Source organism: Notechis scutatus, chromosome 3 (assembly GCF_049901735.1).
Source record: "Notechis scutatus isolate UNSWTSFEM ecotype Mainland chromosome 3, rNotScu1.2, whole genome shotgun sequence".
In the NCBI taxonomy this organism is placed as follows: domain Eukaryota; kingdom Metazoa; phylum Chordata; class Lepidosauria; order Squamata; family Elapidae; genus Notechis; species Notechis scutatus.
Genome location: NC_142011.1, coordinates 67,191,951 through 67,205,108, shown reverse-complemented (window position 1 = coordinate 67,205,108; position 13,158 = coordinate 67,191,951). Strand labels below are relative to the sequence as shown.

Genomic DNA, 13,158 nt, shown 5'->3' with positions numbered 1-13,158 from the left:
GCGGGTAACCAGATATTCAAAAACAATACGTCAGCCCACAATGCCCTGCACGGAGCTCAGGCATTACCTCATCCCACAATGCCTTGCGAAAAGGGGCCGGGAAACTTATCGGGGTGGGGTGGCCATGGAGATGGGCGCCTTTGCAACAGGCTGGCCCAACCCCCCTCCTCCCCCTGAGAGGCGGCGGCAGCCAATGGGAAGGCCCCGGGGTGACATCATGGGCTATTTTTAGTGGGTTACTGCTCTCTGATAAGTGTTGTGCTCCACGCTGGGAAAGAGCTCAGAGTGGGATTGAGTGGCGGCGGGAGAAGTGACGGTGGCAGCGCTCCTGTCCGGTAGCGGGAGAAGAAGCCCCAGCAGAGCCGGTTTCAGCTCCAGACGCCAGCAGGGCCCCCGGGCTGCTATTCCCGAGAACCTGACGCACAGAGAGCGAGCCGGCGCTCCCTTGTTAAAAAGTCGAGTCGGGGGTCGCTGAGATCCCCCCAGCCGGAGCGCGAAAGCTGAACTTGCCCGGGCATCCTTTCCTTTGGAGCGCCCCGAGTGCCTTGCCTCCTGGACCGCTTCAGCTCTTCTCGTCTGAATCCCGAAGGTGCCGAGCGTGGGAATCTCTTCTTTTTTTCCCCACCAACCCACCCCCTCCTCCCCTTCTGTGAGCAAGAAGAGGGGCGATCTACTTGTGGCAACTTTTTCTTCTTCTTCTTTGCCTTTCTGGCTGGGACTTGAGGCGACCTGCTTTTTTTGACAGCCGCTGCGAGAAAGGAGAGGACTCAGACAAGTGGGTTTGAAACTCGGAAACGCTCCAGACCGACCCAGGACACTCCCACGAGGAGTGCGAAGGGGCGGAGGAGGGAAGGAAAAAAAGGACTTCAAAAGTTTCTGGATTCCATCCTTCTTCGGAGCGATAAAGAGGCACCCCTGAAGCATTATTCCTTCCTTGGACTGAGAAAGGGATTCCGAATTTGAAAAATAACTTTTATTTGGGTCTTCCTCCCCCACCCCATCCCCTCCCAACAGTCACAGTCGGGAAGTGATGCGCATTCTGGATCTTTGAGGTGAAACTGTGTGTGTTCGAGTCTGACTTTTTTCTAGCCAAACTGGGGGCTCGAATCAATGCCTTGTTGCAAAAAAGTAAGACTTTAATTGATCACTTTTGAACTGTTGTCTTCATTGTTGAAAGAGTGTTGTTATAAGAACTCTACCTACTTCATAACTGTGGCAGCTGTGAACTTTTTTAAGTTGTAACAAACCAACTTCCTTTCCTAGGTCTGTTTTTTGGGCTATAGGTGAACAAACTTGTGGACTGTATTCTATGACTGCAAAGATGGAACCTACATTCTACGACGATGCCATCAATGCTACCTTTGTGCAGCCAGAAAGTGGTGCTTATGGATATAATAATCCCAAAGTTCTGAAGCAGAACATGACTCTCAATCTGGCTGACCCCTCCAGTAACCTCAAGCCCCACCTGAGGAACAAAAATGCTGATATCCTGACCTCTCCAGATGTTGGCCTCCTCAAGCTGGCTTCTCCTGAACTGGAAAGGCTGATTATTCAGTCAGGAAATGGACTGATCACTACCACTCCGACCCCAACCCAGTTCCTCTGTCCCAAAAATGTCACCGATGAGCAAGAAGGTTTTGCTGAAGGCTTTGTCAGGGCACTCGCAGAGCTACACAATCAAAACACCATGCCGAATGTTACCTCCGCTGCTCCGCCTACGAACTCCGGCATGGCCCCTGTCTCTTCCATGGCTGGAAACAGTGGCTTCAATGCTAACATGCACAGCGAGCCACCCGTCTATGCTAATCTCAGTAACTTCAATCCTAGCGCACTCAATACAGTGCCTTCCTACAATGCAAACAACCTGGGCTTTCCTCCACAGCATCATATAAACCCCCAGATGCCAGTGCAGCATCCGCGCCTCCAAGCTCTGAAAGAAGAGCCTCAGACTGTCCCAGAAATGCCCGGGGAGACTCCTCCCCTGTCCCCTATTGACATGGAATCCCAAGAAAGGATCAAGGCAGAGAGGAAGCGCATGAGAAATCGAATTGCAGCTTCCAAGTGCCGGAAAAGGAAGTTGGAGCGGATTGCCAGGTTGGAAGAAAAAGTCAAAACTTTGAAAGCCCAGAACTCAGAACTCGCGTCTACTGCCAACATGCTGCGAGAGCAGGTTGCACAGCTGAAGCAGAAGGTCATGAATCACGTCAATAGTGGATGCCAGCTAATGCTCACACAGCAGTTGCAAACTTTTTGAAAAGACTGAAAAGTAACTTGATGAGGAGAAATTAAGGAGAGGAAAGCATTTGGGAGGCAGACGCCCTCCCGCAACACACACACACTTGTGGTGGGTGGAAAGAAATGGCTGAAAGGCATTGAATCCGAAGACTGCCACCCCCGAGTCAAATGCATGTGTGGAGAGACTGGTGTGCCTTTTGGGTGAGGTGGCGGCGTATCAGTTGACAGAGCAACTCAGCAAAACAGCTGAGCTGTTCCACTCAGATAAGGCATGGGATGCCTTGTGTTTGTCTTTCTTTTTCTCTCTCTTTTTTTTAACATTGACCAAGACTTGCATGGACCTAACATTAAAATGATCATTCAGTATTAAAAGTTAAACTGCAGTAGATACTGTAGATGGCTTTCTCTTAGTACTCCTTTTAAAAAAAAACAAAAATAGGGAGGGTGTTTTGGGGAAGCTAACAACAGAAACTGGGCTATACTGCCTGTCTGAGTTGTGTATGTACATGTATATTTTTTATTTTATGACAACTGATTAATGTCAAGTAAAACTACTTCATGACTTTGTAAGTTATTTTTTATGTTCATTTGGGTTCCACCCAGTATTGTTTGTAAATAAGAGATTTTTTTAGCAACTTTTGAGTTTTTTTCCATTTGTAATAAAGTATATAATTTTTTTAATGTTTATTTCTGAAACAAAAGAAGGGGTTGATCTTATTTAAGAAAGCACCAGTAATCCTTATTTTCTTTTGATAAGTATTTAGATTTCAATTCTACACACACTTAACCTAGGAGCAAGTCTTATTAACTTCAGTGGGGCTTACTGCTGAGTAGACATACAAAGATACTTGTAAATCGGGCATAACAGAATCAACTTTTAGTTGAATGTTAAAACTCTACTGAAGTGAGGAGTGAGAAACTCTTCTTTGATCTTCACATACTGTAACAACCATTTAAAAAGTCTTGTGGTACTCCTGTTACAATAAAACTATTGGTCTTTAGAGTGCCATAAAATTCCTTGTGTTCTAATTCCCAGGTGGGTAAATTTTGTTTTGCCTAAGGGTATCAAATTTATATTCCTAGGTTACTAACAAATACTGGATGGGAAACATATAAAGACTTACACATTCAGATATTTATTTCAAGTAAGAGAACTGACTTCCTCTTAAAGGCATCATTTACGGAGGTGGTATTAGAAAAAAAAACTAGACACCAGAAATGCTTGACAATCTAGTGCAAATAATTTAGTGATCTACTGGTACATTTTAATCTACTTTTTGCCTATCCCTGCTTTTAACTGGAATACAAGAGACATCTCAGTGACCCCCTGTGGTGGAAAAAAAGAGCTGCTATCTAATTTGACTTTAAACTTGTATGGTTTGCTCCACAAAGAGCTACTGATACAATTTTAACAGAAGTGAAAAAAAGTTATTCTGTATCTACGTACTTGTAGAATAAACTTTTTTTAAAGTATTAACTGGCCATTTCACAATTACATGTTCTTAAGAAAATATTGATAACCTTTTGGAAGAAACCACTGTTTTTAAAAGCAACCAATTTGTCACCTTTCTGTTTGTTATCTCTTTGATTTTTTAAAAAAAGCTCTCTGTTCATAAGTATTTAGGACTATGCCTGTTGTCCAATAAAACCATTCTATTAATCTTCCAACAAATATGAATTTCTTTTCCCTCTTTTGGTGATGGTTTTTTAAAACTATATTTCACAACAGATGAGAAGAGAGAATAATTTAAACTGGATTATGTGGCTTGGAATTTGGGAAGTAAAATTCATAAATACTAAATATGTTTTTAATAGTGGCAGGTTTTATAATATCATTATGACACAAATTTGCAACATTCTGTAGACCAGGGGTTATACCTATAATTCATTTATGCAGGATTCCCCTGCTAAATTTCTGCCTATTGTGCATCTGTTAAACATCCAGAGGCAACTAAGAAATGCTTTTAGACCACTTGAAATGCAGTGTTCCTAAGTAGTGGGATGCAACAACTTTTAGTGTTCTTCAGAAGAGTGACTTCTTTATGATTGCATCTTTCTATAAAGAGGCTGAATTAATAGTGGCAATTGACTGCCTCCTATATTTAATGGTAGTTAAAGTTGTCAAACAAGGGGTTAAGCAGGGTGATTGCATATTCTGTTGGGTGTCCCTAATGCTGACACAAGCAAGCTGGAAAGCAAGCTGATTCTGACCATCTGTAGGAACAAGCAATCAAAGGGCCGAACAAGCATAAAACTCAATGGGGTGTGGCCTTTCTGCTCCCCAACAAGTGCCAACTCGCAAAACAAGCAGCCTACCTGGAAAGGTAAAGCTCTTAACTATCAAGCGTACTTCTGTTGTGCAAGAGATTTTATAGTTCTAAACATTCCATGTCATTCTGGATAGGAGCAGACTGCCCTGATTTAATCTTGGTGTTTCTAAACTCCTTGACATTTCCAGGAATGTCTTCTCATTCTATCCCTTTTTTTAAGGCTGTCCACTGATTCACCTTTTTTTTACTTGGTTTCCAAATAGCAGTATCCACGCAAAAATAAAATACAGGAGAAGTTGAGTGCAAATTTAAAGAAGGGATTCTTAGGGATTCCAGCAAGCATTTTTAAGATAAGAAAAAGACTGTTTGCATTTTCCCAAATATAGCACACACCAACTGTCTCCCAATCTGCTTGGGGTCCCAGGACAGATGGACCATTTTGGAGAATGCTTGGTCCTGGATTTTGCTTTTGGGTATGACTCTTGTATCTTTATTAGCTGGATTTGCAAAATACGTTGAAACGAAAACTAACTGTGTGGACCTGTGTTCATTGTGTTTTGCATCTCAGGGTCTGGGCTTGAGACAGAGAACCAGCCAATCACAAGTTAGCCCTGTCCAAATCAGCCCACAAGTGGTTAGTATATGATTTCATGTGTTGTGTGTACCCAGGAAATGGGGTTAAATATTCTATGACTCATTTAATATTGGGCAAATGTATTGTGTGAACACAGCCCATAAATTGTGCAAACCAAGTTGATGTGCCTAGCTTATGATTTGGTGAGCTGAACAAATTTGTGTCAGTAGTTCAGTAGCTCCATTGTTTAGCTTTTATGAATATACCTTAACGGAGATGGATGGCAATGCAGTCAATACGATTTTTTCCCCATATTTGAGTTGCAGGAATTGAAAAATGTTAACCAATCTGAGTTAATAAAATAACTCTTAAAATTAGACCACCACAACCACTGACAACTTTAGAAGAAATGTAAAAATAGGACAGTTGGATTTCTTTATTTTTTAATGAACAGAAACTCTATAGGTTTCTGTTCATCAAAAATAAAGGTAACAAAAAGTAACAAAAAGACATTGTAAATGTAAATGGTACTTGAAAACTAACACATTTATTTAGTACTAGGCAACCCATGTCCTGTTGGGTCATCATTTTGGAGATATTTCCTTATCTGAAGAGAGAAACAGAATGACCATGGGTAGGTGAAAAAGCAGTAATAGGAGTGACTTCTGACTTCCTGACATCTTCCCCATTGGGTTTCCTTGTGGGAATCTGGTAGGGAACATCAGAAATTTCCCTCCTTCCTTCTTCCCTTCCCTTCCCAGCAGGAGCAAGGGATTGCAAGAGTGGCTGGGAAACTGTCACAAAACATTGAAGATGAGGATCATGTGACCACAGCAGCAATTTGACTATAGCAGCAGCCTAAAGCAGCCACATCTGTCTGAAATTTCATTTCCTCAGGAGCTGCTAGTCCCGGAATTTAGATGCATTCTGTAAGTCAATGCATTCAAGATACCTTGGTTCAGAAATTGTTGCTCTATGATGTGTTGTTTTGCCCAATTAAAGTTTATATAAACGAAAGTTTTAGTGGTATACAGATTTCTTGTTACGGACTAAAGTTCACTTTACCATGTATCTGGCATATTATCCTATGTTGCAGTTGCATTTCATTTATGAAAAACAAATCCCCATGGAGCTTATTCCTGGCATTCTTTGCTGCTGTACTCCAACTAGTTTGAAGCAATAAACCAAATGTTAAAAAGAACAGTAAAATGGCATTAGTCCAAAGGGAAGGATGCTCAATCCTACCTTCGCATAAACCCTCTCCCTCGGCCAGAGCCATTTTACAAAACTTCATTAGGGTGTTCTTACAGTTCTTATATATGAGGGAAGTTTGTTTTAAGTAGAACTGCTACCACTAACAAGTCCCTACTATGGGATCTGTGCAGATGAAATTCTTTGGGAAAACGGTCATCAGTAAAGCCTTGCTCCCAGATATCATAGGATAGGCAGATTTATTTTGGAGCTGATCTTGGGGATAACCAGTCCCTGAATCTTGCTTGATACAATATGTTCAGGCATAACATTTATTTCTAGGGACTGGTCTTCTAGCACTATGAATTCTTCATTAAACGACTTAAGATTCTTCTGGCTGCTCCCACTGGAGCTAACTAAGCCTGAAATAATTTTTCAAACTCCCAAAACTCTGTCACAAATCAGCATTTGTTGTACGAAATCACAAATCTCTTAAGCTAAATTGGCATTTTAAATATAATTATTTCTTTGACTATAAAAATTGACACTTTAATAAAAACAAAAGAATAATACATGATTAGATCGAACAAAGTTATAATGCAGTTAGTTTAGGAGATAGTGTGAACTCAGATGTGATTTGTGATTTATGGTTTAGCATGATATTGAAACCAGGCATCATGGCTTGCACAGCCATTATGGTTTATTATTATGAAACATGTTTCATAAAATAGATTCCAGTTCCCCAGAAAGAAACATAAACCAAGAAGTAAGAGGATAAAATATAAAAAACTTAGTAAGATGGTAACATAGACAAGGAACATTGGTGGACCAGGGGAAGATCTGGCTCCACCTTCCTCACTCTGGTGCCCTCTATATCAAGGGTGTCCAATTTTGGCAACTTAAAGACTTGTGGACTTCAACTCCCAGACTTCCCCAGCCAGCCATACTGAGAGTTGAATACAGAAGTCTTAAAAGTTGCCAAGGCTGGATATCCTTGCTCGGTATATTGGACTAGAAAGCATTTCTTCACATTTCTTGAGAGGCCTATTCCATCTCAGGCAGTGGTGGGATTCAAATTTTTTTTACTACTGGTTCTGTGGGCAGGCTTGGTGGGTGTGATGTGGCTTGGTGGGTGTGGTTTGGTGGGCGTGGCAGGGGAAGGATACTATAAAATCTCCATTCCCTCTCCACTCCTGAGGGAAGGTTGCTACAAAATCCCATTCCCTCCCCATCCCACTAACCTGCTTTCCAGCTCTGTTCTCCTGTGTAGGGCAACAAAAGAAGACCCAGCCGATCAGCTGGAACTCGGGAGGCAGAGAATAGATTGGGGTGGGGCCAGTCAGAGGTGGTATTTCAAAGTACTCAAAATTTCCGCTATCGGTTCTCCAGAACTGGTCAGAACCTGCTGAATACCATCTCTGATCCCAGGGAGGTAATATTAAACAATCATAAATATTAGCCACTAATAGTCTTTCCCATTATAAATTTGCTTAACCCCTTTTCCAGACTGTTTTTGGTTATACCATGACATTTCAGGACTCTTGATAGTCCTGACAACTGAAACTGTTTGACAAACAGGGAATGAAGAACCTCTCCAGCCAACCACACAAAACAGGTTTATAAATACAAAGATTCAAATATGCCTGCAATGGACTGAGCATAAGGCAAGCTTGAATTAAAAATGTTTCAAAAGGTGCTATTTCCTGAGAACAAAGCATGTGATTAACCTTTTTTTTTTTTTTGCAAATTACATTTTCCTGGTGAATACCATCAAGAGGCTGGGATTCTGCAAGTATATTTTCTCCTTCCAAACCAATTGACTGCCAAAAAAGAAAAAAAAGAAAGAAAGAAAGAAAAGGCTTGGAAAGATCAGATATGGGTTTCTATCTTCTGCAGTAACAGATTAGGTCCTCAGGGACATCTGATTTATCTTTTGAGTACATTCTGGCTAAAGGGAGTTTCTTTAATCATCCCCCCACAACAAGATACTTTTTCTAGGGAGAATATTCATGCCCCTGAAGGGAGTTTCTACCAAACAGAAACAAATCCTCTCATTAACCCTACATACCTGGAAAATGGCTTTTCTTTGAACCATGTGGTCAAATGAATTCCAATAAGGGAAGTTACAGTGAAGTTCTCACTATTACTTCTCCAGCGTAAAAATGGTCAGTTGTAAGGGGTGGGTGGGAATCTACAGTATTCCAAAACTTAATTGTGGGAATTATACTTATCAAAATTTCCCATCTTCAGTTTGTGATGGGAGGCATGTAAAAAAAACCTTACCCATTCAGCCAAGAACTTGAATGGTTATTCTGTTTTATTTTATGATCAGCCCTCTGATATGATATGTAACTTCATGGTGCTTTAGGACTGAGTCTTGTTTGAATGGCTATGTCCAACATGACATCTACTCTGGGAGATGAGTGAAAACAATGCTGAGTTAACATTTGCTCCCAGTTGTTTATTAATGTGAAAGGTCAAAATGAACCTTGGGTAATGAACTGAGATACAAAGATCCAATACAGAGTGGATGTAAGATTCTTCAAATACAGCCCAGAAACCCTTGCTTACACAGTGCAGTGCAGTATATACAATACAGAACAATGCAATGTCATGTTGGGAGTTGCATGTCAGCAAATCTTGAAGACCATGATGGCTCTCATTTCCAATGTTATATGAACAATTCTATGTCTGATAAAATGGATTGTGAGTCACTTGTTCTGTACTAAATACTGTGTCAGTTTTCAAAAGGCCCTAACCCTAACCCTTAAGAATTCTGAAACCAGCTTTATGACTGAGATATTTCTTCTTTTGAGTGAATAATACGTCTAAACACATGAATACAAGGCAGTCCTGGATATCAATTACAAGTAAATGTTTTGCACCACACAATTAATTTTATGACATCAAATCTTGCACTGAGCTCTTTTTAAAAAAAATTGTGCCTCAGTAAAGAACTGGGAACTTTTAACCTGCTCCAGCATTGTCAGCTGTGGAGTGGGAAAACAAATTGGATTGTTATAATATACAATTTTGTTTTGTTTTTAGTTTTAGGTTAAGGCACCAGCCTAGAAACCAGGCGACCATGAGTTCTAGTTCCACTTTCGGCATGAACGCCAGCTGGGTGACTTTGAGGCAGTCACTCTCTCTCAGTCCATGACATCAGGTTCAGGTCAGTTCCTGTTGTAGCCAATGAATCAAGACTTGGTTGATGGGAGGGTGTGGAGCAGAAGCTGGACTTCCAGGAAAATGCTAGGGAGAAAAAAATATCAAACTGGGACATAAGGCAGTTACCGTCTGAGCATGCATAAGCGCACCAATTGTGCCTACCGTCCCTGTCCTATTGTTTTTTATTTTTCTTATAAGTATCTATCTCATGTATTCAAAACTGTATTTATTCTTATCTTGTAAGCGATTGACAAATCAAATAAATACTAAAATACTAAAATTTTGTGAAGGCCATCCCTAAAGTATGAAGGATAGTTGGAGCCCTGGTATATCGACAGAAATGTTTGTGTGGTGGCTCCTATCTCCTGCCCATTTTGGTACTGGTTTCAGCAGGAGTCGTGGCAATCCAATCATGATACGGCAGAGATAAAAATGAGAAGAGATGAACTAGTTGTGAACTAAATGGGTGTGGGGAAGAGGGGGAAGGAAAGGAGTACACACGAGAGAGTGAAATCCTTGGATATATTGGCAGTGTTTAATCTCTGCCTCCTCCACCTTTGAGAACAGTGACGTGTCTGGCATGTACTTAATGTGACTCTGAAAATCTCCACAATAAGGGCAGGGCTGTCTAGACAGAACTGTTTTCTCTGTCCTTGTTGTTTTGTTCTTCAGAAACCAACACTTTTTGCTTATCTTTACATTGATTAATTAACCGTAATTACTGTATATTGAATAATCAAATGTCTACAACGGGCAGTCAGCAATCAGTAGTCCAAGGACAGCCAACCAGCAGGAATCATAACTTATTTTTAAAGGAAAACACAGGCATTTTATCCTTGTAAAATGTTCCAAACCAATATTCCTGGAGGCATCAATGCTGATCTCTAACCAGATACCTTCCAAATGTGCTGAGATTGTAGCTCTTGGAATTCTGATAAGTATACTTCAAGCATATCTGGAGCTTGACAAATTATTTATCTACCTCTCATCTATCTATCTATCTATCTATCTATCTATCTATCATCTATCTATCTATCTATCTATCTATCTATCTATCTATCTATCTATCTATCTATCTACCTATCCTATCTATCTATCTATCTATCTATCTATCTATCTATCTATCTATCTATCTATCTATCTATCTATCTGTCATCTTGTTTGGAAAGAAATTTAGCAGACTTACATCTAGGAACTGTTGCTCCAACCTGTCTAGTTTGATGAAAAGAAGGATTAGGGGTGATATGATAGCAGTGTTCCAATATCTCAGGGGCTGCCACAAAGGAGTCAAACTATTCTCTAAAGCACCTGAGGGCAGGACAAGAAGCAATGGATGGAAACTAATCAAGGAGAGAAGCAACCTAAAACTAAGGAGGAATTTCCTGACAGAACAATTAATCAGTGGAACAACTTGCCTCCAACAGTTGTAAATGCTCCAACACTGGAAGTTTTTAAGAAGAGATTGGATAACCATTTGTCTGAAATGGCATAAGGTTTCCTCAGGGGTGGGATTCAAATTTTTCAACAACCGGTTTTGTGGGTGTGGCTTAGTTGGTGGGAGTGGCTTGGTGGTCATGTGACTGGGTGGACATGGCTTGGTGGTCATGTTATTGGCTGGGCATGGCCAACTCAATATCACTCACATCGAGGCACGCATCTCTTCACCTGGCTTCTCATGACTGTGGGGATGCTGCAACAGTCGTAAGTGTGAAAAATGGTTATAAGTCACTTTTTTCAGTGCCATTGTAACTTTGAATGGTCACTCTACACAAGCAAAGTACCAGCAAAGGAGGGGGATCCAGAGACAGGAAGTCTAGTCCTGCCAAGAACGTAATAAGGGTTAACGGAGAGGCAGTTTCTGTAGCAACACCAGAATGCTTCCTTCTTGCCTCCCTTACAGGATTAGGCCAGTAATTTCTTCCAACAACTGGTTCTCCGAACTGCTTAGAATGTTAACAACCGGTTCTAGCAAATAGGTGTAAACCTGTAGAATCCCACCCCTGTGTGTAAGCAGAAGATTGTTAGAGGATTCCAAGATCCTTCCCACTCTGTTCTTCTCTTCTCTTCTCTTCTCTCTCTTCTCTTCTCTTCTCTTCTCTCTCTCTTCTCTCTCTCCTCTCCTCTCTTCTCTCTCTCTCTCTCTTCTCCTCCCTTCCCTTCCCTTCCCTTCCCCTTCCCTTCACCTTGTTTATTGTGAGGAAAATAGAACTGTGTAAATATGTATTTTGTTGCACATCCGTGCAGTCAGAAGTTACAGCAAAAGAAATAAATAATTTGAATGAGGTAGGACACACAAAATCACCCAGCATTGTACACCTAGTGATAGTCAGAATCATGGCCATATATATATAAACAGGAGGACCCTGTACTTCAGAGCAAGTGGTTGGCCTTCAACCTTTATGTTTCAACTCTCTTTTAAACAGAGGAATGAATAGGGGCAGTACTCTGGCTATTACTCTTGATCGGCTGTTTAGTTGCTTCAGTGATCTGCTATGAAACAGTTGCTTACACCAAATTAACTACCTTTCAGCAAAGGGAAAAGGCCTTCTGTAATATTCCCATCCACATACCAGCAAAACAATTCCTAAGGATTATAACCAAATCCCATGTAGGGTACACTTGAGGGTAGAGAGATATAAAAATCTGTGTTTTTCATGAATATCAAGATACAGTATTCAATTATATTCTTTCCATAAATTTTAGGAAAACTCAGTGGTTAGATCTAAAAGCCTGACCTGTCATAAATGCTGTATCTTTGCCTGAAGGGAACAGTGCATAATTCACTGATAGGGCATATGCTCTATAAGCTGAAGATCCCAGGAAAACCTATTCGTGAATTTCATCTTCAAAGACTTTCAAAAAAGCTGGAAAAATCTACCAGCTCAAATTTTGGAAAGCTGCCTTAGTGTCAGAGTGAAGACTAAACTGGTTGGTCAAGAGTTTATATCCATATAAGCCTTTATATATTCTATAAATCGTGTTCAATATTACTATGGCTATATTCCAGGGCACAGCAAGGCAGAGAATGTCTAAACCACCCTGTTAAGTGTGTGGCCAGGGCAAAAGTTGTGTACTTCTCCACTGCAGGACCAGTTTAGTCCAATCCTTTGTGGGGTGGGGTGAGAGTGGGAAAAAGATGAGTCTGTAACTCAGGGCTGTTGTGCAGATGAAATGTGAGAACCTTGTTAATTTTGCTTTAACCCCACTGCTTCTAAGGTGATAGCGATAATGATGATGATACAAGGCCATATCTCGTGGGACAAAAAAACATGCAATAGAATAGATTAATTGAACAAGTATGTATCTTCCTGAAATCAATGGGACTTAATGCTAGACTATGCTCTGCTGTATTGGCAATTTGGTATTTTAGTCATTAGGCTAGAAAGCGGGAGATTGTGAGTTCAAGTTGTGCGTTAGCAATGAAAACCAGCTGGGTGACTTTGGGCCAGTCACTGTAACACACGGGGGTCTTCAAACTTGACAGCTTTAAGACTTGTGGACTTCAACTCCCAGAATTCCTCCTCCAGTCCTGTTAGCTCAGGAATTCTGGGAGTTGAAGCCCACAACTTGGCAAGTTTGAAGACCCTTGCTCTAACAGAATAAGAGTTGGAAGGGACCGGGAAATTTTCTAGTCCAATCCCCTGCTCAAGCAGGAAACTGTCTCTCAGCCCAACCCACCTCACAAAGTTGTTGTTGTGGAGAAAATAGGAGGAAGAAGTA

At 40.9% G+C, this 13,158-nt stretch overlaps 1 protein-coding gene across 1 annotated transcript; it reads left to right on the top strand.

The window, feature by feature from the left end:
- Positions 1–260: 260 nt before the first annotated feature.
- JUN (Jun proto-oncogene, AP-1 transcription factor subunit) lies at positions 261–3,907 on the top strand. The gene has a single exon (XM_026665950.2). The coding sequence runs from the start codon at positions 1,310–1,312 to the stop codon at positions 2,252–2,254; it is 945 nt and encodes a 314-aa protein (XP_026521735.1). The 5' UTR covers positions 261–1,309; the 3' UTR covers positions 2,255–3,907.
- Positions 3,908–13,158: the final 9,251 nt, after the last annotated feature.